Below are 25,215 nucleotides of genomic sequence, written 5' to 3' on the forward strand. Positions count from 1 at the left end.
AAGGAAAAAGGTACACAAAAAGTAAATTTGATCATTACGTGTATTTTTAGAAGCTACAAGTAGGAACTTTCATATTCTTGCTCTTATATGTTGATGATATGCTGATAGCATCTAAGAGCAAAGTTGGAATTGAGAAATTGAAGACTTAACTCAATTTTGAGTTTAAGATGAAAGATCTAGGTGAAGCTAAGAAGATTCTTGGCATAGAAATATGTAGAGATAAAGCTCATGGCAGAGTTAGCTTGTCTCAGATAGCTTGTCTCAGAAGCAGTATTTGAAGAAGGTACTACAGCAGTTTGGCATGAACGAGTAGACAAAATCTGTAAGTACCCTGTTGGCTTCTCATTTCAAGCTTTCTGCACAACTATCTCCTTCAACGAATACGGAACAAGAATACATGTTGCAAGTTCCGTATTCTAATGCAGTGGGTAGCTTGATGTATGCAATGGTGTGTACAAAACCCGACATTTTACAGGCAATTAGTATAGTAAGCAGCAGAGGCGAAGCTAGGGGGCTGGAAAAATTTGAAATTTTTTTTAGTAAAGGTAAAATTGCACTTTGGCCCCCCTAAAATTATAAAAATTTGATTTAATCCTTTACAAATTATAAAGATATAAACTATAAAAAATTAAAATTTCATCCGGCCCTTCTAAAAAAATTTTCTAGCTTCGCCTCTAGTAAGCAGGTATATGCATAATCTTGGAAAAAGACGTTGGCAAGCTGTGAAATGGATTCTACGGTATATTCAGAAGACTGTGGATGTCGGATTACTATTCAAGCAGGATAACACACTTGGTAAAAGTGTTATTGGGTACGTTGATTCTAACTATGCCGGTGATTTGGACAAACGAAGATTAACCACTGGTTATGTGTTTACATTTGTTGGAGGACCAATAAGTTGGAAGTCTACACTACAGTCTACAGTTACGTTGTTAACCACAGAAGCCGAATGCATGGCTATAACAGAGGCTGTAAAGGAAGCTATTTGGTTACAAGGTATGGTTAAAACCTTGGGATTGGTTCAGGAGCATATTAACGTGTATTGTGATAGTCAAAGTGCTATTCATTTAGCAAAGAATCAAGTCTATCATGCATGCACAAAGCATATCGACGTACGATTCCATTTTGTGTGGGAAATTATTGATAAGGGGAAAGTTTATCTTCAGAAGATCAAGACAGCAGATAATCCCGCAGATATGATGACCAAAGTGGTAACAGCAACCAAGTTTGAACATTGTTTGAACTTGATCAATATCCTGCAAGTTTAACAGTTGAAGAAGGCACTATTAAGTATTGTTGTCAAAGGTAGAAAGAATTGTGTAAAGATAAGACTATCCTAATCAAATCTTCAAGGTGGAGATTATTGGAAAATATCCATACTTTGAAAAGTCAAAGATATGGATGTCAGAAAGTTGGAACCGAAAATAAGAGTATTTACGGCACCGAATTTTGGTTTGAAATTTGGCATAGGATAATTGCAATTTTGGTCCCTAATTGTATAGGGATTTTACAAGTTGATCACTGAACCTCAACTATAAATAGGCCTAACCATTTCTCATTTTCTTCATCCCATATTTGTTATTCTCTACTTAAAGCATTGTTATCTCTCCCTATTTGTAAATTTTTACTTGTATTTTAGAGTGAAATATATTTGGTAGTGCCCGAGGATGTAGGCAAAATTTGCTGAACCTCGTTAAAATTCTAATGTTCTTTATTGTTTATTTTTGCATATTTATTGTGCTATTTAATTACGATAGAGGGATATTCTGGCTAGGAAAGACCTGGTACTTAAGTTATCCTCGTGATCCACCTCTTTTTTGGGAATTGAACTTAGTGTGATTTTTCAGTACAATAATTTTACTATTTTACACGCTTCTGCGCAACAGTAACAGCTAGGAAAAGGAAAGATTGATTTGGAAGCGGGTTTGGAAATTGGCTGTGCCGCAACGAGTGCGTTAGTTTATATGGTTAGTGTTGCGACAGAGAATCCTTACTAATGAGAAGCGTCATCATCGGTGTTGATGAATATTAGTGAATCCATAAGAGTTGCGAGGGAGAATCCATATTGTAGCCTAACCAACAGTTTACTAAGTTGGTATTGCATGCCGTTCGCCACTGCGAGCCTGTTAGGGCGATTTGGCGTTAGTTATTTAATCAATCAACTCGACATGTTCTTTACCAAGCTGCTGGCTGCTTAGATAAAGGAGAATTTTAGTGAAGTGGCTCGCACTGGAATATTAGCAGGGTAGATTTGAGAGAGGCTAAATAGGTATATTTTTTAGAATGAAAGTAAGTCAAAGTCTATGGTTGCCAGGCACTGTTGGGCGGAGGCCATGTCTCATGGGGTGGTCATGGTAAAAGTTAAACTCGATGGTGGAAAAGTGAGCGGGACCGGTTATTGTATGCCGTTCAGTGGTTGAGTCAAGGTAAACATCGATATTGCTATAGACGTTGCTTCAGGCACAGTTGTTGTAAGGGGTTGATTCGGAACTCTTATGGGAATTGGCTATCTGGGTTCAATCGAAGCATTGGATAGATCTCTGTGCTATGGGAAAAGTTTCAGGAGATTGATGGCTTGCGGGTAGCATAGGGTAAAGGGTACTGTTAGGTGATCTTGGAGAATGATAATTAGGAAGCTACACAGGTAATAACAGATGGACTCGTTGGTATCATTACCAATAGCTCAATGCGACACATTCAAGGTTTATTGGAATTGCAATGGGAGGTGCCGATGCAACATGGTTGTGGACTTTATGGCCAAGGCGTTTCACAAGAAAGCTGCTGCCCTTCAGCAGTTCGAGAATCCTATACAAAGGTTTTGGGCGATATTAGCTAAGGATATAGGGCGCAATAGTCTGTAGTGGTGTTGCTACTTTCTTGTTTCAAACCAATTGTTTTATTTAAAAATTCCTATTAACAATATATCAACAAGAAGGAATTGTATTCTCCCTTCTCAATAGAATAATCAAAATTTTCTTCCTGATTTTCCACTTTTTTAATTGAATTTAAATTGTTTCAGGAAAAAAAAGCTAAAAATTAAGAGGAAAATTCTTATTTACTATTCTCCTATTAAAAAAGAATAAAAATAACATAAAAGAATAAAAATAACATAAAATCACAGTTTTGTAACTCAATTCTCTATTTCAACATGCATTTGGTTGAAATCATTATTTTAAAATTAATTTATTCTAAAAAGATCCCAAAGCCCAAATGAGTCCGAAGTACTAGTCAACAAAGAAGCCCAACTATGTAGAATCTGGCTTTCTTGCAGGGTCCATTTTAACACTGTAGATTAGGGGTTTGGCTTCTCCAGTTCTAGGGTTTTTCGCCATTTTTCCTAAATGAAGACTTAATTTATTTCTCATCACTGACTTCCTTCCACTCTCTTCTCTACAACCCATTTTCATTCTCTTTGAAAATAAAATGCCGCCATTAACGTCTCTGCAACTCCGTCGGCTGCTTCACCGTTGCGTCTCTTCGCCTTCTCCCTTTCAGCCCCATGCTTTGCTTTCTCCGAAACCTCAATTTACGCCCACCCATTTCCCCAAATTGCCATTTGTGATCTCTAAACCCTTCTCCACCCAGAACCCTAACCCTCAAACCCCAGATCCGGTTGCTTTATCTATTTCGGCTGAACTCCTCAAGGACCCTTCTTTAGACCCTCTCACTATCACCCCTAGACTCCAGCTTCACTTTTCTCACATCAAACCAACCCCTTTGTTAATCTCCCAGACCCTCAATCTCTCCCCTGAAGCTGGCCGAACCGTTTTAGGGTTTAACGATTGGGTTTTATCGGACCCCGATTTTAACCACACCGATGAAACGCTTTCGTTTTTCATCGATTATTTCGGTCGAAGAAAAGATTTCAAAGCTGCCCACGATCTCCTTGTCAATCACAAGTCTGTTGCCGGGCCTAAAACTCTTAACTCCTCCATTGATAGGCTGGCTCGTGCTGGCAGGCCAACTCAAGTTCTGGGGTTCTTCGAGAGAATGGAGAAGGATTATGGTTTCAAAAGAAATAAAGAATCACTGAAGTTAGTAGTGGAGAAATTGTGTGAAAATGGCTACGCGAGTTATGCTGAGAAATTGGTGAAAGACTCAGCCAACGAGATATTTCCGGATGAGATGATATGTGACTTGTTGATCAAAGGTTGGTGTGTTGATGGGAAGCTTGAAGAAGCCAGAAGATTAGCTGGGGAAATGTATAGGGGAGGTTTTGAGATCGGTACAATGGCGTATAATGCAATGCTTGATTGTATATGTAAGCTTTGTAGAGAAAAAGATCCATTTCGACTTCATTCGGAAGCTGAGAAAGTTCTGCTTGATATGGATTTTAATGGGGTTCCAAGAAATGTGGAGACTTTTAACTTGTTGTTGAATAATCTTTGTAAGATTAGGAAAACTGAGGATGCAGTGAAGTTGTTTTTTAGGATGGGGGAATGGGGGTGTTATCCGAATGCAGAGAGTTATTTGATTTTGATTCGTAGCTTGTATCAGGCTGCTAGAATAGGAGAAGGAGATGAGATGATCGACGGGATGAAATCTGCTGGATTTGGTGATCAGCTTGGCAAGAAAGAATATTATGGATTTCTGAAGATTTTGTGTGGGATTGAAAGGGTTGAGCATGCAATGAGTGTTTTTAAGAAAATGAAGGCTGATGGGTGTAAACCCGGCATTAAGACTTATGATTTGTTAATGGGGAAATGGTGTGCTCATAATCGGCTAGATCGAGCCAATGCACTCTACAATGAAGCTCTGAAAAATGGGGTGCCAGTGGAACCTAGGCCGTATCGTGTTGATCCAAGATATATGAAGAAAACTAAAGCTGTGAAGAAGAAGAAGAAGAGGGAGACTTTTTCTGAGAAAATGGCTAGGAAGAGGAGACGGCTCAAGCAAATTCGACTGAGTTTTGTAAAGAAGAGTAAAGGAAGGATGCGCAGTGCCTAAACTTATTTTTTTCCTTACTGAAAATTTAAGTGAAATGACAATGTCAATTGGAATTTGAGGTTCTTTTCTGATCTTTGGTCATTTGTCTTTTTATGATTTATGTTGTAAAATTTCAGTTCTTGTTTTTACTCTAATATTGGCAACATTAGAAATAAAAATTGTTCCGAGTAATTCATCTTACTCAATCTAAGACCTTACAACAGGAGGATTGATGGTTTAGGTCTTGAGTTGTGACATGCATTTTTAGTTTTCAAGAATCCTTCAAATAGAATAGTTGATCAAACATTGCAGATGCAAAATATATGTGACTTTGATCTTAGGACATTGCTATTTTCTAAATTTACTGCAAGGTGACCCTGCAACCCTGTCCCTCGTCAGTGTACCAGGCAATGAAAATTAAACAAAAAAATTGCCTTCCTATAGGCTGTGTCACCCCTTGGTTATGATGTATTGCCAGCTAAGTCATAATGGTCAATTGCAAGTGTCGATACCTAGGATCTATTTTATTTGTCTTCTTCTGGTTTATATTTGAAATAGGTTTGAGTTTGGCCTTTCTTACAGGTTCCATGGTAGTGTTATGGTTATTCTGAGTGCTTAGATTGCAGAATTTATAAGCAAAATCTGTGCCTGCTTTTGCTATTCTGTTGATAAACTGGTACACAATGTTGGAAATGTTGATTTATCATATAATAAAGATAGCATATTCTAGTTCCGTGTTTGCATTAAAAATGTAGGAATTTGCCTATGTTTGGAGATAAAGAGTTATATAGATATTAAGTGAAAGAAACGAAATGGGCAATATCATAATGTGGACGGCTTCCTTACCGTTTTAGGTCTTTCAGCCTCCTATTTGTTGCCAAGGCAGTAGCTTACCAGCTTCTCAGTAAACTACTAACTTTATACCCCTTTTTGGGGGTCTTTTGGTGGCCGAGCCTGTAAAAGGTAGAAAACTAGCTACTAGCGGGGAACCGGAGTTGATATTCTGAGGTGCACCAATGATGCTTAAGTCAATAAATGTTGGAGGGGCAAGATAGGGAAATTTAGACAAATATAGTTTTTAAAATATGACTCAGAACGCAGTGTCTTTCATTTATATTTGATATTCTGTATAGTTGGCAATAATCCAACCTCTCTTTTGGCTCGTGTGTCTGGTAACTCAGCTTGACTCGAGCATATGGTCCATTTAGCTAACGGGTATACTGGTTGGTCTGTTTCCTCGAGGCCTGAAAACTCATCTTAAGTAAAGGCCGGTTGAATTTGGTCTCTGAACTCGTTTAGGTTTCAAGTACTGTGATATCTACAGAGTACCCTAGTTTCCGCTAACCATGAGATTTCAATGCTGTAATTTGATGGAAATGTTTGAATTCAAGAAATGAAAACTCTCTACGGCACTAAAAGCTGCAGTGGCATCCATGTTTCAGGGTGTATGAGGTTATGTGGCTTGACCATTTTGAAGCAGGTAAGTGCCAAACCAGAGACGTCAGCACCTTTGGGTGTATAGTGTGTTCTTGTTCTGATATTGGTATGTATACATGCTGGTATGAACTGATTCCATAGGTAGGCTTTGCCAAGTCAGATGAATTAAGTTGTACAGATCTTCCCATGTGCTCAGGATTTCCCTTCCAGAATCGAACAGAGCTGTCAATCACAATGAATCAGGATGCAGGCTGAGTGAAATGGGGGGAGAGGTCTTGTTGGTCGGAGTTCCTTTGGAGGAAAAAAAGGTTAGAGGGTGTTTGGAATTTGCACTTTGACCCAAAGTGGTAAGGGTGGGAAGAGAGATGGGAGGTCTAATCCAACCGCTTTGCCACTTCTAGTGTTTATTGTTAATAAACAAATCCAGATAAAAGTGTTTGAGATTCCATAATTAAAGGACAAATAACAATTGGATCGCTTTTGTTTAGTGTGTATTTTTATACAGATAAAAATCACATGCAAAGGTGCTAACATGTGGTAGCTTGCAAGCATGTGATGGGAGGGCTTTTCTTAATTTTACCTTTTGATTCATTGAATGAATGTTACTCCAGTTTGGGAGTATCAAATTTTAGATTTTCTTGTATTATTTTGGAGGGCTCCCCCCGGTATTAATATTTTTGTTTCAAATAGACGTAGTACGTGAATTTTAGACCCAATACTTCATCAAAACCATACAAAAAGGGAAAGGCTTGTGGTTAACAAAAGAGAAAAAAAGATGCTTTGCGTAATCTTGAATTAATATTTTAAGGGTAAAATATTTGTTTTAATTATTATTATTTTATTTAATCAGTTAAATATTTTAGTCACAGTAATAAAAAAGGATGATATTATTTGCCTAATAATAAATTTAATTTTCCAATAATTACACATTCCATCTTAAATGTTAAATATAATAAACTCAATAAATTTTATCAGTTGTACTCTTTCTCACTCTAGCAACACACCCCTCAACCCTTTTGTCACCCACCGTATGCGTCCCATCACCATTTGGATCACATTGGTTTTTGTCAATTTGCAGCTTGGAAGTTCTATCTAGTTTTAGTTGGGTAAACTTAAATATGAAATGGTTACTTACTCTCTTAAAATTGTGTTTTTGGTTGTCCATCGCAAGATTATATATAGTAAAATCAACTTTTAAAGTTTACTCTAAAAAATTAAAAAAATACATAATTTTTAAAAAAAAAAAACTATAATAAATCCAAAATTGCATAAAACTATAAAAGATATATAAAAGTTTTTTATGTAATAAGTGTTATTTGATTTATCACCGCAATCTACTTCTGTTAATTATTTGTGGCAAACCTGGATATGATTTTGCATCTGTTTTAATGTTGAAATTGGTTCTTTTGTAATGAGTCTATTATGCAGATTTATTCCACTGGCATTCCAAATGAATGCGGTGGACACAAAATCTGATGAAAAAGGCGTTAATAAAATTAAATAAACTTGTTTGAATTTAACTAATTTCGATTACAATATTGTTATTTTGTCCTAAAATACAGGTCCAATACAAAACCATCAAAACTCAAGCTTAAAAAAATTTAGTAATATATTTTCATGTATTGAGCTATTTTAAAGGCTGCTTTATAATCAATTATCTAAATTGAGCTTTTTCCTACATCAAAAAACCAAGCAAACCAAACAGAGTAACCCACAAACCCAAAGACACGATTCAAGAGAAACGACCAGCTCCCAATAACCGAGCTTCTCATAAAGCCTGAATGTTTTCTTTGAAAATTTAGCTATAAAATCAACAACCTAATTATGCTCCATTGGTGTATGCCTGCCTTCTCATAATAACACGTAATATATGCTCCTAATTAAGATACCCCATAATTGCTTGCACACTATCACTTTCTAAAATCATCTTCCTAAATCCCTTTGCCAAGTAACTTCCAATCCATCAAGTATTGCCTGAAGCTTTGCTTGGGGCATTGAGATATTTCACCCAAAGCCAACTACCCAGTTTTCTCGACTTCTGTATGACTCCACCTGCTATTGTAGCATTCAAATTATTATCACAGGCATCATCAATATATATTTTGGTCTATCCCCTTAGTGCAATGCACCATCTACTTCCCTAACATTGCCCTCTGCCACCTCTTACATGTCTCACCCAATCACTAAGAGAGGTTCTAGTTGTTTATTTATAAAATTTGTTCGATTTTTAGATTTATGATCAAATCTATAAAATACATAATAATTAGAGGGTTAAATTTATTATTATACTAATGAAAAAAAATTCATGTAAACTTTTCGCCATTCAATAACAAAGAAGTAATTGAAATATTTAATTTTTCAAAATTAAATGATTATATCTAAAAAATTAATAATTAAATGATAAAAATAAAGTCAAATATATAATTAAGCCACTATTCTTATAGCCTACTCATATTTTAGAGAAATGATAAGGAAAGCTCGCTACAGTGAGCTTCCCATAAGCTCCCTTTAATAATAAATAGAGTATTGAGTAATTTGGTAAAAAAATAAAAGAAAGGTTTTTTTTTTATAATTTTTAGTACTCCCTTATAATTATTAGTAATTTTTTTTATAATTTTTGGTATACCTTGATAGGTTTTGGTATGCTTTCAAAATTAAGTTTTGGCCTAATAAGCGTTTTTTTTATTTGAAGGTATCTGTTCGAGCAAGTCCAGTGACAAATTCTCTGTGTTTGTAGGCTTATTAAGAAGGTAGATGCTGGACCATAAATTTTAAAGCTACTCCATATGCTAACCATGAGTTTCAAAATTATTCTTTTTTTGTTTGATACACCTTATATTTTTTATATGCTTTCAAAATTAAAATTTGATATGAAAAATCAATTTTTGGTATAAAAATACTATTTTTACATACTAAATAAATTTAATTATATATAAGGATAAATAAATAAATATTGAAAATTACATAAATAAAACAAACCACTATTTCATACTCCCTCAAATTAAAGGAAAATCCTAATATAATAATCCTAAAATAACAAAAAAAAAACACAAAATATAATAAATACCCTTCAGGGAAAATTCTAAGCGATTAAATTAAATATTTATAAATTTATCCTTACATATAAAAAGTTTTCTAGCATGCAACAATAATATTTTTAAAATATCAAATATTGGTTTGTCCTCCTAACAAAATTTCATAGTATGCGAAAATAATATTTTTATACCAAATGTCAAAACATAAATTTGAAAGTATATCGAAGTACCAAAAATTATAAGAAAATATTATTGGTTAATTTTAAAATATTTTTTTTTATTTTTTTAATATTTTAATTTTTATTAATATATAAAAAATTTATTAGTACTAAAAAATACTAGTGACATCAAAAATTATGATTAAACACAAAAAATTATGAATAATATAATTATATTCCATTATTCAAAGTCTAAATTATATTACGTCATCCAAGGTATTTATTGATTAGAAAAAAATTTTAACAAATTATTTTGTGATACATTATATTTTTTAATTAAAATTAATTTTTTAAAATAGAATTAAATTAAATTATATAAAAACTAATTTTAATTAAATTAAAAATTTTCATATTTTTATTCTCCCTCCTAATGATTCTTTCTTCTTTTTCTTAATGCATTTTTAAGCATTTGACAAATTTTCTTTGCAACCATTTTTTTCTTCTCAACTTCTTCCAAATATTTGTATTTAATATTTTATTTGAGTTTCTTATTACAAAAGTTCATCCAACATTAACTATTTTATACGAAGTATATAAAAAAGAACAAAGAGAGTTACTTTTAAGAAAAGAAAATTCTTAAGTTTTAAATTGGGATGAGAAATAAATCTAAATTGAGACTTAAAACGGAAAAAAAGTTGTTGGAATTTAGGTTCGTCAAAATAGGGTTCGAATGAATTTTTCAAAGAGTTTTGAATTTTTTGTTACCAGAGTTCTAGAGTGTGAACAAAAGAGTTGAATATGTTTATACTTTTTTCTATAAGGAAATAATATTTAACTTTTTTTGGATTTTTTAGGTAAAAAATTATCACATGTCATAAAATGATTAGCTAAATTTTTTTTAATGACAGGAGTAATTTGGCTAAGAGACACCATTTGTGACAAAAAAAAAGTTTATGTGCCAACTTGGAAAAATATATAATTTAAGTATTACTTTGGATAATGGAGTATAATTTGGGTGACAAAAAAATATTTTGATACCAGCTTAAAAAGTATAATTTAGACATATTTTGTGATTAAGCTAATAGAAGAAAATTGTTAGAGATTATATGACCTGAACCTTGTCACTTGTTGAAGAAATATATACAGCGACAAAATAAGGGGATTTGTGGGGTCGTAGCCCGCCATAGATAGCCATTAAGCACAAAACTACACCTCTACAATATGGACCATACATCATAAGTTGAATCCGTATAGAACTATTCTTATTTTATTTAGCTTTGATTAGAATAAAGTTTTTCAACCCTTAAATAAATGTAGTCGAAACTCCTATTGTATAATTTATTTTTTTACATTAGTAAATTTCTCTTCCTTTGTCCGTATTTATTTTTTAAAAGGATTTTCACTAAAAATATGTATATATTTTTTTTATTGCTTTGTGACCGTTTTACTATCACTATCTACGTTCATTATGTTATAGGCCAATTTGGCCCACTTACATTTTCAAACCCATAACCCAATAATTTAAACCCTCAAACCCATTACAATTAAACCTTTACAACCAGACTCAAACCTTAGCCCACCTAAACCAACCCTTACCCACTAGCCCAATACAAATCAAACCCAATACCTAACCCTAAGCCCAATCAACCCAAAATCAAAACAAAAACAGAAACCCTAGCCACCTATCCCCTTCCTACTTGCGCCGCAACCACCTTCTGACACCACGCCACCGACGTCAGCCCACCAGCCACCAACTCTACAGCACCGTTCAACCACCCTGCAAGCAAGAAAGAAGACAAGACAGATATAATAGAAAATAGGTGCAAAAGGGTTATAAAAACCCAAATCAAAAACTTGTAAACTCTCTCTCTCGGCAGTTCAAAAAATACACAAAAGATAATAATACAAAAATAGCATTTGACGCACAACCAAGGTCAGAAAATCAAAGATATCAAAAATAAAAAACTAGAGAACTTAATGTGATTTTTTTCTTTTTTTCATTTTAGTTTAGGTCTTAGGCCTATTTTATACATATATATACTAAAAATATAATAAAATAATAAAATAAATAACAACAAAAAAAGGAAAATTTTTACATTTTTTTAAAAATCCGGCCACCGTGACGTCGGCGACGGACGACGGCCGGTGAGGGTCCGGTGACCTGCTTCCCCACCGGATTCTCTCCCCTTTTCTCTCTTCTTTTTTTTTTTTTCTTTTTTACCTTTCCAAATGATTTTTTAAGTTTTTTTTTATCTTTTATAGGGGACCAAAACGCACCGTTTTAGTCCCCCTTTTAATTAAAACGACGTCGTTTTGGCACCGGGTTGGGTCGACCCGACCCGCTTCAGGTCAGGATCTGCGTGTTTTTGAGCAGAAGGGAAAATTGCGCATTTGGCCCTTCCGCTTTTCTGAGATTTCGCAATTAAATTCCTATGGTTTTGCAATTTGGCCCCATAATTTTTAACGCTTTTCAATTTAGTCCCCTCGTGCTACGCAGCGTTTTGTCAACAGGGAATATTGCGCTTTTGGCCCCCATTGTTTCCACGCGTGTTCAAGATAGTCCTTTCCTGCTATTTTATTTCTAATTTCGCCCCAAAATGTTGTTTTAAGTTCGATTTAGCCTTTTTTGTCAATTTACTGCCTTATTTTCAAATTTATTTTGTTTCATTTCCTGTTATTTATTATTATTAATTATAATCTTTACATACTTTTTTTTTGTATTTATTATATGTAGTAATGTATATTTTATTATGTATGCATGTGTATATGTACTTAATATATTTTTGTATATATTTATGTAATATTATTACTAGTGTTTTTAATTCTCATATGTATACATTACATAAATATTTTAGTATTATACGTGTATATTTTTTTTATATATTATGTACATGTGTTTTTAATATTATACTTTATATATCATTATGTATATTTTTAATATGTATATATTTGTGAAGTATCATCAATAGTTATTATTATTATTTAGTTTTAAAATGTACGTATTGTATTTATATTTTAATATTACGTTATATATGTTTTTGTATTATGTATATATTTTAAATATTATATACTAAGTATTTTTAATATCCCTATTATTATTTTAAATATTATTAGTTATATTTTTGTATATATTACTCTATGTACATATTTCTATATTATCCCATGTATATATTTCTAATACTATATTATGTTTTCATACATATTATGTATACACTTTAGTATTATTGTTATATATTTTTATACGACCTTATGTACATATATTTCATTATTCTTGTATACACATTTCACATATAGTATTATTTTCGTATATCATTATATTTATTATTATACCCATGATTTTCACTATTATCACTTATCATTTTATCTCAATTTTATTATGTTTATATGTCTCCTATATGTCACGTATGTACATTTTTTAATGTTCATTTTATTCATGTATATATTATGTATATATTTTAACATTGCAAGTTATGCTTTAATTATAGTATACACTTCTACACTATTTTATTCGTGTATATATATATTATTTTACGTATGTGTTCTTAATATTATTATTATGTATATACATTCATTGTTTTCATTTCATGTTCAAGTCTAGTTTTACATTATATCTTTATCGTTTGTAATATTATTGTCATATTCGTTACTTGCTTCAATGCATTTCTGTCTTTTGTTTATTTTTATTTCATATCAACTTGCTTTGCATTATTTCGAAAATCTTATTCTTGTTTTCCAATTAATTTCAATGCATGAGGCAACATATCGGTTTAACACCAAGTCGTCGATTTCATCGCTATGTTGGGTGAACATCAATCGACTCGTGTCAAAACGATATATCCTTCTCAAAAAATCAAAAAAATTGAAAATTCTTGTTTTTTCAATCGGATCGCGATTAAATCTTATATTGAACTTGTGTTTTTGAAAATCAAGACAACCCGTGTTTATAAGATACCAATTTTGGGCGTCGCGAGGGTGCTAATACCTTCCTCGCGCGTAACCGACTCCCGAACCCTAATTTTTTTCTGGATTTTCACGTAGATCTAAATTTGGCCCTCATTTAAAAAAAATGTCTTTCTAAAAAAAGATGATTTATTAGGTGTCCGATCATACCTAGGAGAAAAGATCGGTGGTGACTTCTTTTTTTTTAAAAAAAATCAAACTTCAATTTTCGAGTTTTCACTAAATCGCCACAATTAGCGACCAAAACTAAAATTACATCGCTACACATTATAACAAAAATATTAATAGTTATCAATAGCAAATGATTTAAAGTATAATTTAATATGAGAAAAAAAACCCTTAAAATAATAGTTGTTGGTGAGTCCAAATTCTAATAGAAAATTAAAAACTAGTGTCGGCAAAGCCAAAATATCTTGTATTGAAATGAGACACATTGTCCATGACATAATTTCTACCTAATTGCAAAATTATATACCAAAGTGGTCCACATTTTGGTGTAAAATTATTAGAAATAATTGGCACAAAAATTGATATTAAATAAATAATAAGAAAATTAGGAACAAATAGCTAAGGTTTGGTGGTTGAGTGCTGGGGCAATTCAACATTACAAATTCTAATTGGAGAAAAACGAAACAAAGAACACCCAGAAACGTCTCCTTTAGTCCTTTTGGCTTTTACTACTTAACAAGTCATTTGAATTCTGTGCACCGACAGTACCTGCATTTACCATTAACCCCAACCCCATGATAATATATAATAATTATATTAAATATTTTTAAATGCAATTAATAATCTAATTTTTTGTTATCTTTTATGAGTTTATGTCCCACTTGCTTTTATTCCGATTTCCATATTTAAATGTTCAGCCGTTCCATTCCAGTGTTGCCCCTGCCCCCCCCCCCATTTTGTTTCGTGACAATTACACAATGGAGGTTAAGAGAGTAAATTACATTATTTAAATGTAATTTTTAATTTAATAATATATGGGAAATAATTGAAGTAAAGAAAGGGGCAGGATGGTGATTTGTGTGTGTGCATGTGGTTAACGAACGAGTAATAACCGACAGCTTGCACCCATATGGATGGAGCATGTACCTCTCTGTCTCAGACTCTGTACTAAAATGCTTTTATAAGCTTCACTTGCAACTCAACAGCTGACCTCTATCTTCTCCATTTGATGTGAGAAGGATCTTTCTTTCTTTATTCTGCACATCTTAACCTTAACCACATCATAAGATAGAGATCTCTTAAACGGTCGAGTTATGGAGACTGTCTTTTCAGCAGCAAGTAGATCCATTTCCAAGCTCATTAGCTTCACCGCTTTGCTTCTTTTCTTGTTTTCCTGCTCTACTTTCACTTCTACTGGTAAGTTTCCACTTCTACTTCAATCTGGTTCTTTATTTACTTCAAGATAGTTGGAGCTTGAATGTCTTTTCATTGTTTTAGTTTTGGAATCTGACTTTTGTTGATATAAAAAGGCAAATTGGGTTGCTGAGATTAGTTTCAAAACTTGATTTTCTTGTTTCTTTATAGAATGTGTTTATTGGATTTGGAAACCTTAATTCAATTATATCTCATTTTGGCTTCTGGTCTAAATTTAAAACCTTCTTCCTCAGTGAATGGATAAGCTACTTTTTTTTTCTTTCCTTTTAATCAGTTTGGTATTTGTTTAATTTCCCAAAGAGGAAAATCTAGGCATACTGACTGAAAGATCGTTTTTTTTTTAACATTTACTGTCCTCATTCTTGCTAAAATAGCTTGCTCGATTTGGGTTTTTTTTTTTTAGTAACGAAGAGAGGAAAGAAAGGACTAAAACAGATGTGAACACAAGATTTATGTGGTTCTACCAACTGAAAAAGAGAAAAAAATCTACTTAGGAATGGAGATCTGTGAGGTGTGATAAAATTGTACGCTGTTTTTTTTTTCTGAACATAGAGATGAGCAAAGTTGACCCAACAAAGATTTTAAGATTTAGTGTCATAACGCAAGAGATAATTATTGAAGCTTAAATTTGAAGTCTCCATCATTAAAATCATAACTCTAATACACACACAAAAAAAAGAAGGGTGCCCACTTTTATGGTGTACCAATGGAATCATGGAACTGCTTAACATCTATGCCATTAGGCTGTGTTAGCATTTCAGAATCTAACTTCTTATTTGGATCCCATATGTGTCCAGAAATTGCGACAAGTACTAAGTACTAAGTAGTGCTAGACAGGCCAAAGGTCTATACCGAGGCCAAGGCTGAAAGGGCAAACTGCTATTGATTTGCAAACTTCATCTTTCTCATGTTCATTTTGGATTTGTGATCCAGTTCCAGACCTAAATTATCAATGGTTTTTTGTTTGAAATTCAATGCCTTAAGTGTCTTGTAATTTAAAGTTTTGAGATCTTTTCTTGGTTGTTTCTGCAGAAGCTTATGATGCGCTTGATCCAACTGGAAATATCACTATCAAATGGGACGTAATAAGTTGGACCCCAGATGGCTATGTTGTAAGTTTTACCGAGGGTCCATTTTCTTTTACATACAAAAGACTAATGACTTCAACACTGAAAGGAGCATCTACTTTCTACCAGAAGTTTAAAGATCAAAGCATTCTTTTTACTTTTTCTCTGTTTGCTCTAATTTAAAGTTCTTCAAAAGACATCACTTATACATACATATTTACTTGCGTCTTGTATACAACTGCCTTTTAAAGTATGGAACAATTGAGGCAATGTCGCTGTTTCTTGTTTTCCCTTTTCTTTTGGAAGCACACTAAAAGTATATACTCTTATTCAACACATATAGAACTTATAAAACTTAGGCTGAAATTTTACCAATTCAGCATTGCAGTTCCATTATTTTTCATTTTGAAGTTAAAAAGGTGTTATTTTACTTCTTATGATTTATAATATTATTTATCCTCCTTGTGAATTTGGCAGGCTGTTGTTACAATGTACAATTTCCAACAGTATCGCCATATTCAGGCACCTGGTTGGACATTGGGGTGGACATGGGCCAAAAAGGAAGTAATCTGGAGCATGATGGGAGGCCAAACCACGGAACAAGGGGATTGTTCAAAATACAAAGGAAACGTCCCTCATTGCTGTAAAAAGGATCCCACAGTTGTGGATTTATTGCCTGGAACTCCTTATAACCAGCAGATTGCAAATTGCTGCAAAGGGGGGGTATTAAATTCATGGGTTCAAGACCCGGCCAATGCAGCAAGCTCATTTCAGGTTAGTGTGGGCGCTGCAGGAACGACGAACAAAACTGTGAGAGTGCCTAGAAACTTTACCCTGAAAGCACCAGGTCCAGGATATACTTGTGGGCCTGCCAAGATTGTGAAACCCACTAAATTCATAACGGCTGATAAAAGGAGAATAACTCAAGCTATGAGTAAGTTACTTGCTAAGCTCATGTTCTGCTCTTGTAGTAATTAAGTCAGATATGTCCCCTTTTTGGCATATTTTATAGATTTTTCATTGAGCAACACGTTACTGACTCTCATTTTAGTAATATCTACAAGCTTACATACATGCTTCACTTGTATATCTGCTGTGAGATAATTTTAAAACTTACATGTTATGTTCTCGATATGAATGTACATAAAAAAGTATCGAACTAAAGTACTAAAGCTTGATACATAAGTGAGATAAGATATTTTTTGTTAGTAATAAGTCAGCATGAAGGAATGAGAATTTAAGTCTCATCTTATCTGCGAATAATTGCAGTGACATGGAATGTTACATGCACATATTCCCAATTCCTGGCTCAAAAGACTCCTACATGTTGCGTCTCGCTCTCTTCCTTCTATAATAACACTATCGTGAATTGCCCGACATGTGCTTGTGGCTGTCAGAATAACTCAACTGAATCTGGGAGTTGTGTAAGGTAAGTTTCTCAATTTTCTGTCCTTCCCTCTAGTTGTCCTTTTACATTTTGCAGTCATATTTATTTTCTTGTTGATGACACTTTCCAGCGAAAGGTCTTCACATTTAGCTTCAGCTGTTCCGGGCAAATCTACCAATGCACCACCTTTGCTTCAGTGTACGAGCCATATGTGTCCAGTTCGAATTCACTGGCATGTTAAGCTCAACTACAAGGAATACTGGCGTGTGAAGATCACGATCACCAATTTCAATTACGCATTGAACTACAGTGAGTGGAATCTAGTTGTGCAACACCCCAACTTTGACAATCTTACACAACTTTTCAGCTTCAATTACAAACCATTAACTCCTTATGCTGGCTTAAGTAAGTCTATGTTTGCCATTAATTATTTCTTTGCTGTAGCAGCATTTTGTTTTCCAGAATCTGTGCATTGTTTCGGTTATATGCTAATATATGCTTTTCGACCATGAACTGAAGCTATAATAAACTTTTCTTTTGCAGATGATACTGCCATGTTATGGGGACTTAAGTTTTATAATGATTTCCTCAACGAAGCTGGTCCTCTTGGGAATGTGCAGTCAGAACTATTATTCAGAAAAGATGCATCAACTTTTACTTTTGAAAAGGGATGGGCTTTTCCACGGAGAATATATTTCAATGGTGATAACTGTGTCATGCCACCTCCTGATGCCTACCCTTGGTTGCCGAATACTGGTTTGAAGCCAGTTATCTCTCTGTTTCAGCCAGTCATGATGATCTTGGCGTCATGTGTTTTCTTATGGGCTAATATGTGATGAATGCTGTCTGCGGAAACTGCTAAAGCTATTTGTTCGACATCCTGCAATTTGCATCTGATTTCATATTATCACACTGAAGCTTTTGATGATCGATTCAATGGTGTTGGAATAGTTTGGTGCGGCAATGTAACACGCTAAAGAGTGGATCAAGGTGCACAATCTCTGGTCCGTATAGCATGTGGTGTATTATTTATATGTTGGGGTTTGTAATTTACACCATTTCTTTTTGGAGTTAACTGCTTTGTTGTATGTTTCATTCACATCATACACATGATCGATTTATTTGTAGAATATCCTTGGAACAAGTTTATAGCATTGTATTCAGGAACATCTCTGAGAAATTATAGTGATATATTGTTTGTTTTGTTCCAATTGAGACATGCACCGTGATGCATTGATGCAGCTCAAAAGCAATTGCATTTAGTTCACATTTTTTTTTCCAACTACTATAACAAATTGTCCCATCCGGACTTGATCTGTAAGCTTCTAGAAATCGTCCCAACAAAGCTCTACGGTAAACAAACCACTCTTCTTATGTGTTGCAATAGTTTCTTAGAATCTTCTTCTCTGCATGCGATCTCTAAAGGGTCAAAATAAACATAAGGAGTGATAACATCATTGCCGATACTGCAATCGAATTAATTTTGGCAGAGTTTGGTAGAAAAGGGTAGGTATCTGGAGGTGGCAGCAAGCATTCATCGCCGTTAAAGTAGACTTTCCGAGGAAATGCCCACCCCTGCTTGAAGGTAAATGTATCCTTGTTTTTCCCTAGGAGCACCTCTGACTGAACATTTCCTTGAGGCCCTGCTTCCATTAATAGGTAATTGTAGAATTTCATGCCATAAAACATGCCTGTATCGTCTGCATCGATCAAGGTGTTAATGAGTCTGGGTTCCGATAATGCTTTGCCAGGTTAGTTCTGCAAGAGTTTCATTAAATAGAAGTGAGTTTCAGGCACTCACTTATGGATTCATAGGGCACCAGAGGCTTGTAATCGAAACTAAAGACTTGGGTGACGGAGTTGAGATTCGGATGCTGTGCAACAAGTGTTTACTGTGTGTAGTTCATGCGGTAATTAAAATTCGTGATGGCGATCTTCACACGGCAGTAGTCCTTGTAGTTTAATTTAACATGCCAATGCACCCTAATAGGGCACATATGATGTGTGCATTGCAGCAATGGTGCATTGTCTTTCCTTGGAGTGTTCATCCCTTTCCTATGTGCCTGCTTTGAATCACTCCTGCAAAATCGAGCCATAATGAGCTTTGAGCACCAGGAATGAAATTTCGTCCAAATTTATAATGTAAACACTTGAATATAGAGATTCAGCGAGAGGCTTACATAACACAGTTGTTTTTGTTCTGGCATCCGCAAGCACAAGCAGGGCAAGGTGTGATAGTCTCGTTATAGAAATACGAGAACGAAACACAACAACTCGGGTTCCTTGAGGCGAGATATTGTGAATAAGTGCATGCCACATTCCATGTCACTGCATTAATGGAAAACGTTTAGACGACTGTGGAGAATTCAGTAGAGAGTTGCATTTGCAGGTGAAAAAATGCTTACTCAATGCCTGAGTTTTTCTCCTACGATCAGGTGTGAGGTAGACTGTAGAAGGCACGACTTTAGCAGGTCCGCAAGTGTAGCCTAGTCCTGGACCGAGCAAATTGAAATTTTTGGGAAGTTTAACCGTCTTATTCGAAGTTCCTGCAAGTCCGACACTCACTTGAAAGGCTGTGACGGAACCTGTAGGATCTTGGCCCCAAGCAGACATGACGCCGGCCTTAAAACAATTGGAGAACTGCTGGTTGTAAGGAACTCCAGGGAGCAAATCAACCACTATAGGATTTTTCTTACTACAGTGAGGTACATTTCCTTTGAACTTGGAACAGTCTCCTTGCTCAGTAGTTTGAGCCCCTACCATGGACCATATCACTTCTTTCTTAGCCCATTGCCACCCTAGGGTCCATCCAGGGTTCATGATGCTACGATACATTTGGAAGTTGCTCATCGTCACTGCAGCCTATTAGAACACAAAGATCAATATAGACCATGATCAAGGCCTCTCCCTTTAGCCCAGTAGCATAAACACAAAGATCAATACTCCTATTTGAAACTAGCAGCATAATCACTCAAAACCAAGTTACATAGGCGAGAAGCAAGTCTTCTTCCACAATTTGTTACTAAAAGTCAATATAAAGAAAATCACAAGCTGACACGTTAAAGAAACCCACCACATAGCCATCTGCTGTCCAAGAGACAATATCCCATTTTATTGTTATATTTCCAGTTGGATCCAATGGATCATATGCATCTAAAAACATCAACTAAAAATTAGAAATCAGTGGTAGCAAAAATAGATCAAACATGAAATTTTGTTTTTTGTAGCAGGAACTTTACCAGCATTAGGAAGCATTAGAAGAAACAAAACAACCGGAATACATGTGGACTTCATTCCTGGAAATAAGCAGCATTTTCGACACCCATAATAACACGTTTGGGTAGATTGATTGAATCTCATTTCTTCCATTGAAGTCTCCAAAAATTCAGAGCAAAGAACTCAAAGGAGAGAGTGGTTTGTAAGTTGTGTTTGTATTACTGCATTGTGTTAAATAAAGGTAAGGGAAAAAGTCTAATAATATTGGCAATGAATGAAGCTTGGAAAATGTCTTACCAACTGGTTGTTAATATTTCATGGGAAATTTAATTTTTAATTTGAAACACGAACACACACAAAAGGTATAGTTGTCTGCATTTTGAAGCAAAACTTTAAGCAAGAATGATGGCAAAGCTGACAGGAAATTTTGAGAGTTTAAGGAGCAGCAGAAGTGCTCAAAGATTATTCAAGCTTTCAGTGCATTGCTTCTATGCCAAGAATCTGGATATTTCCCTGTCGTACCCTATTCCTTTTAAAGATCCATCTTCATTCCCTTTTCTTACTATCCTCGGCTTAAAATCAAATTTCCATTAAAAAGTCATAAAAACCAGTAGTAACACAAATATGACAGTGAGATAACACGTCAAAAATTTTATAAAAATTTATATAACATTTTAAAAATGATTTATGACAAAAGAAGGTAACAGGAAACTGTAGGGTTTAAAAGGATTGGATTCGGCGTCTAGAGGATGGGGGAGCAAGGCAAATTAAAGATACAAGGTAATGAATCTGATATCTCAGCTCATTTTCAGAGAAAACAAAATTAAAGATATAAGTTAGTGAATCTGATATCTCAGCTCATTTTTAGAGAAAACAAAATTAAAGATATAAGGTAGCTCTCTTGTACGTTATATCCATTATTATTTCTTCCGAATAACCTTTTCACTATATCTATGTAGGGTTATTGAAAGGGAACCATAATCTGAATGCTCTTACATTATGGGTTGGATTGAGTTGAGGCTTCCTAAAATTAGACACCTTCATGCTCTTTGCAACTAGTCATGGCAAGTTAAAGTTTCACATATAAGTCGTGATCGGAATAGTTGCGCAGACTGTATGGCCCGTATCCAGCGGAATTGATCATATTTTAGGCCCCTCCAGTGGCTGTTCGCGGGTGTCTACTGCAAGACTATGCTGGTGCTGTAGATGAGTTATAAATAAATTTATGTTAGCAACTGCTGGGAGAAATTATTGTTACTCCACTTTCTAACTTTGCTCAATCAACTTAACATCCAACCAGACTTGTTTGACAGGGATCGGGTTACTTTTCGGTCGGATATATCATGTATAGCCCAAGTGTTGGGGCCCTTATAAGGAGGCAAAACCCTTCAACTTGAAGGGTTGCACGGGTTCCTCTTAACTACACTGCTGGACATTTCCTTGAAATAACCAGCTTCCACGAATAGTCGCTTATTGGCCTTGGCCACCCACAAATAGCAGGAAATAATAATAAAACCCTTGTATAATGTGTATATATTGATAATGTGAGTTCTCTTCAAATATATTCTGGTTCAAATACTATCATACGTGAGTTATCTAACCTAATGGTTCATTGTTATGGTTTTTTCTTTTTGTACAAAAGGAACAAATTAGATAGATAACACGTACGATATAAAATATTCCCGTTAGCATCAGTTGTCAAAAGAGGGGAAAGACTCGGAGGGGGCACATCACAAACAAAAGATGGTGTTGAACAATAGTATCTGAGATAGACAAAGTAAGAACATCCATACATCTATTCTTTACATTAAATATGCACTTAAGTGACATTCTTTTCCAACCTTGATGGGAGAGCCTTACAATCAGAAACAAAAGTTGAAAGTAAAAAAATTAGCAAAGGAAGCCTTGCGTATCATCAATTTCAGGATGACACAAATGCTAACTCTGCCACTAGTATATGGTATACCACGATAGTTAGGAATTTATTATCCATCTTTCATTCTCATCATGAATGATCACCCCAACATCTGTCTTAGAATTAAGTTTCGCCCACCCTCTTTTAGTGGCCTCTCTATGATCAGTGTGGGGATAGCACATCTTGTAGTCTTGATAGTGAGTGCATGAACAGATCCTGCTTGATGCAGCGCACGTTAGGGAGCGTGATCATGCAATGCAATTTACCTTACCAAATGGGACATATTATTGTTGCTCCATTAATGTTAAAGTGTGTAGTGGAGTGTGATCATGCAACTAGACTTGTTAAATATGGGTTAGACTTAATTTTCGGTCTGACATAATCCCCTCAATTACAGCAATTAGCAATTATTGGGTTGTATGGGTTCTTCTAATTACAGTGTTGGACCTTTCCTTCAAATAACAATCTTCCCTTTTATCAGTCGCTTATTGGGCTTGGTCAACGACCACTTATGGAATGAGTTTCAACTCTTACAATACAACATTTAACAGTGGTTTTCTCTGTGAAGGTCAAAATAAGTACAGCAAAAGCATAATCATAATCATAAACCGTCAAAATCTCTCAAAACCCCACACAGTAATTTAAAAATCGGTAAAGCCCAACTTAAATCTGAATGTTTTTTTACCAGAAAAAGGGATCTATAGATTTTCGGTGGGCACTGAAAAGCTTAATAAATCCTTGCATCGTCTCTCCCGTGGATGGATCATTCAAGTTTTCTTTATGAAGGCGTTCTCTACAATTGAAGAGGAAGGCAAACGAAAACTAGAATGATTAATAGCAGTGAAGAACGGCTGGCGGCAGTGAAAGAGATAAAATGAAACCCTAAAAATAAAACCCAGTATGAACTTTTTCTACTCTCCTTAATTGTAATTGGTGAGAGCCATCTTTTCAATTTTAAAATCTTTAGGTATTTATATATTTTAAATTTCGGAAATAATTTATATTAGAATCATATCATAAAGTATAATTTTTAATCACTGATAAAATATCCTTAGTATAGTTTTTTCAATTAAAATTGTTTTCTATTTTGATGTTATACATTTTTTTAGAGTATATTGAATAATAAGAATGGTTTATTATTTTAAAGTTTCTAAAATTATATATTTTAGTATTATTTTAATATAAATTATTTTCATAAATAAACCAAATATAAATATAATAATGATTAAGCAGAAAAATTCTGAAACAACCGACATCCAATGATGACCCAGTCAACCAATTTCCAGTATCCATATACAGTGTTAAAAGATAGAGTTACAGGGCCAGCCATCCGGACAAAGAAAAAAAGGTAACCTCCCTCTGCCAATCCGCCACGTGTGTGTCATTGACATGACCTTTTCCTTGGCGCACATGGAACACTCAGGCACGTCACTGTACCGTTCTCCACATAGATCGTGTTGACCACGCTCGTCTCACATGTGCCAACTTTATTATTACAATTGTAAAAAGGAGTTGGGAAAAAGTGGGAGGAAATAAAAGATAATTCTTTTTATTTTTAAAATATCATTTTTATCCTTGATTTATTTTAATAATTTATTTTATTATCTTTTATCAAATTAATAAACTATCAAAATTATTTTTTGTATTTTTGAATTATTTGGACTCTTTATTTTTTAAGTTTGTAAAAGTTGATTTATATTTTTTAACGCTTATAATTATTATTTTATGAAGAACATTAATTTTTATAATTTATAATTTAATTTAATTATTATATGTTATTTGAATAGGTTTTAATTGAAAGTTTTATTTAAACAAATTATTTAATTTACTTTTCACATCTTAACCAAATAAAAATGTTAAAATTACTTTCCTTTAAACGATAAATAAATATTTGTGATAAAAAAAAAAACAAAAATATTTCTTGCTTTTCTTTAAACTTCCCTTCCCTTCTCTTCCCCTCCTTTCCTTTATTTTTAATTATCTAAACATAGGATTAGTTTCCATTATAATAAAAAAAATAAAAATTTAATAAAATGTTAGTAAATGAAATAATAAAAAAGATTAAACTTTGAAAAGATAATAAACAATTATTTACCATTTTAAGTACAATTAAATTGTCTAAATTAAAATTAAAATAATTTAGAGAACCCAAATATAATTTACACAAGGGAAGATTAAAACCTAAAAACTCTGACATCCCAACACCTCATCTTTACTAATTGAAAATAAATTAATAAAATCAAACTTGCATTTAATAGTTAAATCATGATGTTGAATTTAAGTTTTTTTTATTCTCTTAATTAAATAGGTTTTTAAGCTAATAATATTTAAATATTATTTTTAATCTAAATATTTGGTATTTAAATTTTAAATCTCTACCTAATCTTAATTTTATTAATGATATAAATTTCCAACATCTACACAGTTCTATTGTTTTTTCGTTTATGAACAATCCGAAGTACTACACAGTTCTATTATTTTTAATCTAAATAAAGTTGTCATAATTTTAAAACTCGTCACAATTAAAATTTAGGTTGTACTTTTAAGTACATTGCCACTTCAAATAATAAAAGATTTTTCTATTTAGATTTTGAGACGAAAGAACACCTTATTTATATTAAGATCATAATTAAATATGTCGAAAATTTTCATGGGTTATCGAAACTATAGATAGTCTAGAGTCCATAAATAAAACTGAAAAAAATTATGCTGATAAAAAATGAGTGACAAA

General features: G+C 33.7%; 2 protein-coding genes, 1 long non-coding RNA gene and 1 pseudogene across 3 annotated transcripts; 2 read left to right on the forward strand and 2 right to left on the reverse strand.

Moving 5' to 3' along the window:
* The first annotated feature begins 3,238 nt into the window (after positions 1-3,238).
* On the forward strand, positions 3,239-5,127 carry LOC107951210 (pentatricopeptide repeat-containing protein PNM1, mitochondrial). Its single transcript, XM_016886159.2, has one exon. The coding sequence runs from the start codon at positions 3,424-3,426 to the stop codon at positions 4,945-4,947; it is 1,524 nt and encodes a 507-aa protein (XP_016741648.2). The 5' UTR covers positions 3,239-3,423; the 3' UTR covers positions 4,948-5,127.
* A 5,825-nt stretch (positions 5,128-10,952) lies between these two features.
* On the reverse strand, positions 10,953-11,685 carry LOC121211044 (uncharacterized). The gene is made up of 2 exons (XR_005906431.1): positions 11,653-11,685; positions 10,953-11,333 (listed from the first exon to the last, which is right to left on the reverse strand). It is a non-coding gene; the product is annotated as an uncharacterized lncRNA (long non-coding RNA).
* Positions 11,686-14,506: 2,821 nt separating this feature from the next.
* On the forward strand, positions 14,507-18,564 carry LOC107951209 (protein COBRA). Its single transcript, XM_016886158.2, has 6 exons — positions 14,507-14,881; positions 15,932-16,011; positions 16,444-16,900; positions 17,236-17,395; positions 17,484-17,758; positions 17,897-18,564. Exons 1-6 carry the CDS (start codon positions 14,779-14,781, stop codon positions 18,187-18,189), a joined length of 1,368 nt encoding a protein of 455 aa, XP_016741647.2. The 5' UTR covers positions 14,507-14,778; the 3' UTR covers positions 18,190-18,564.
* LOC107951208 (COBRA-like protein 4) lies at positions 18,550-21,290 on the reverse strand (annotated as a pseudogene).
* Between the last annotated feature and the right edge of the window lie 3,925 nt (positions 21,291-25,215).

This window comes from Gossypium hirsutum, chromosome A12, assembly GCF_007990345.1.
Source record: "Gossypium hirsutum isolate 1008001.06 chromosome A12, Gossypium_hirsutum_v2.1, whole genome shotgun sequence".
Lineage (NCBI taxonomy): Eukaryota > Viridiplantae > Streptophyta > Magnoliopsida > Malvales > Malvaceae > Gossypium > Gossypium hirsutum.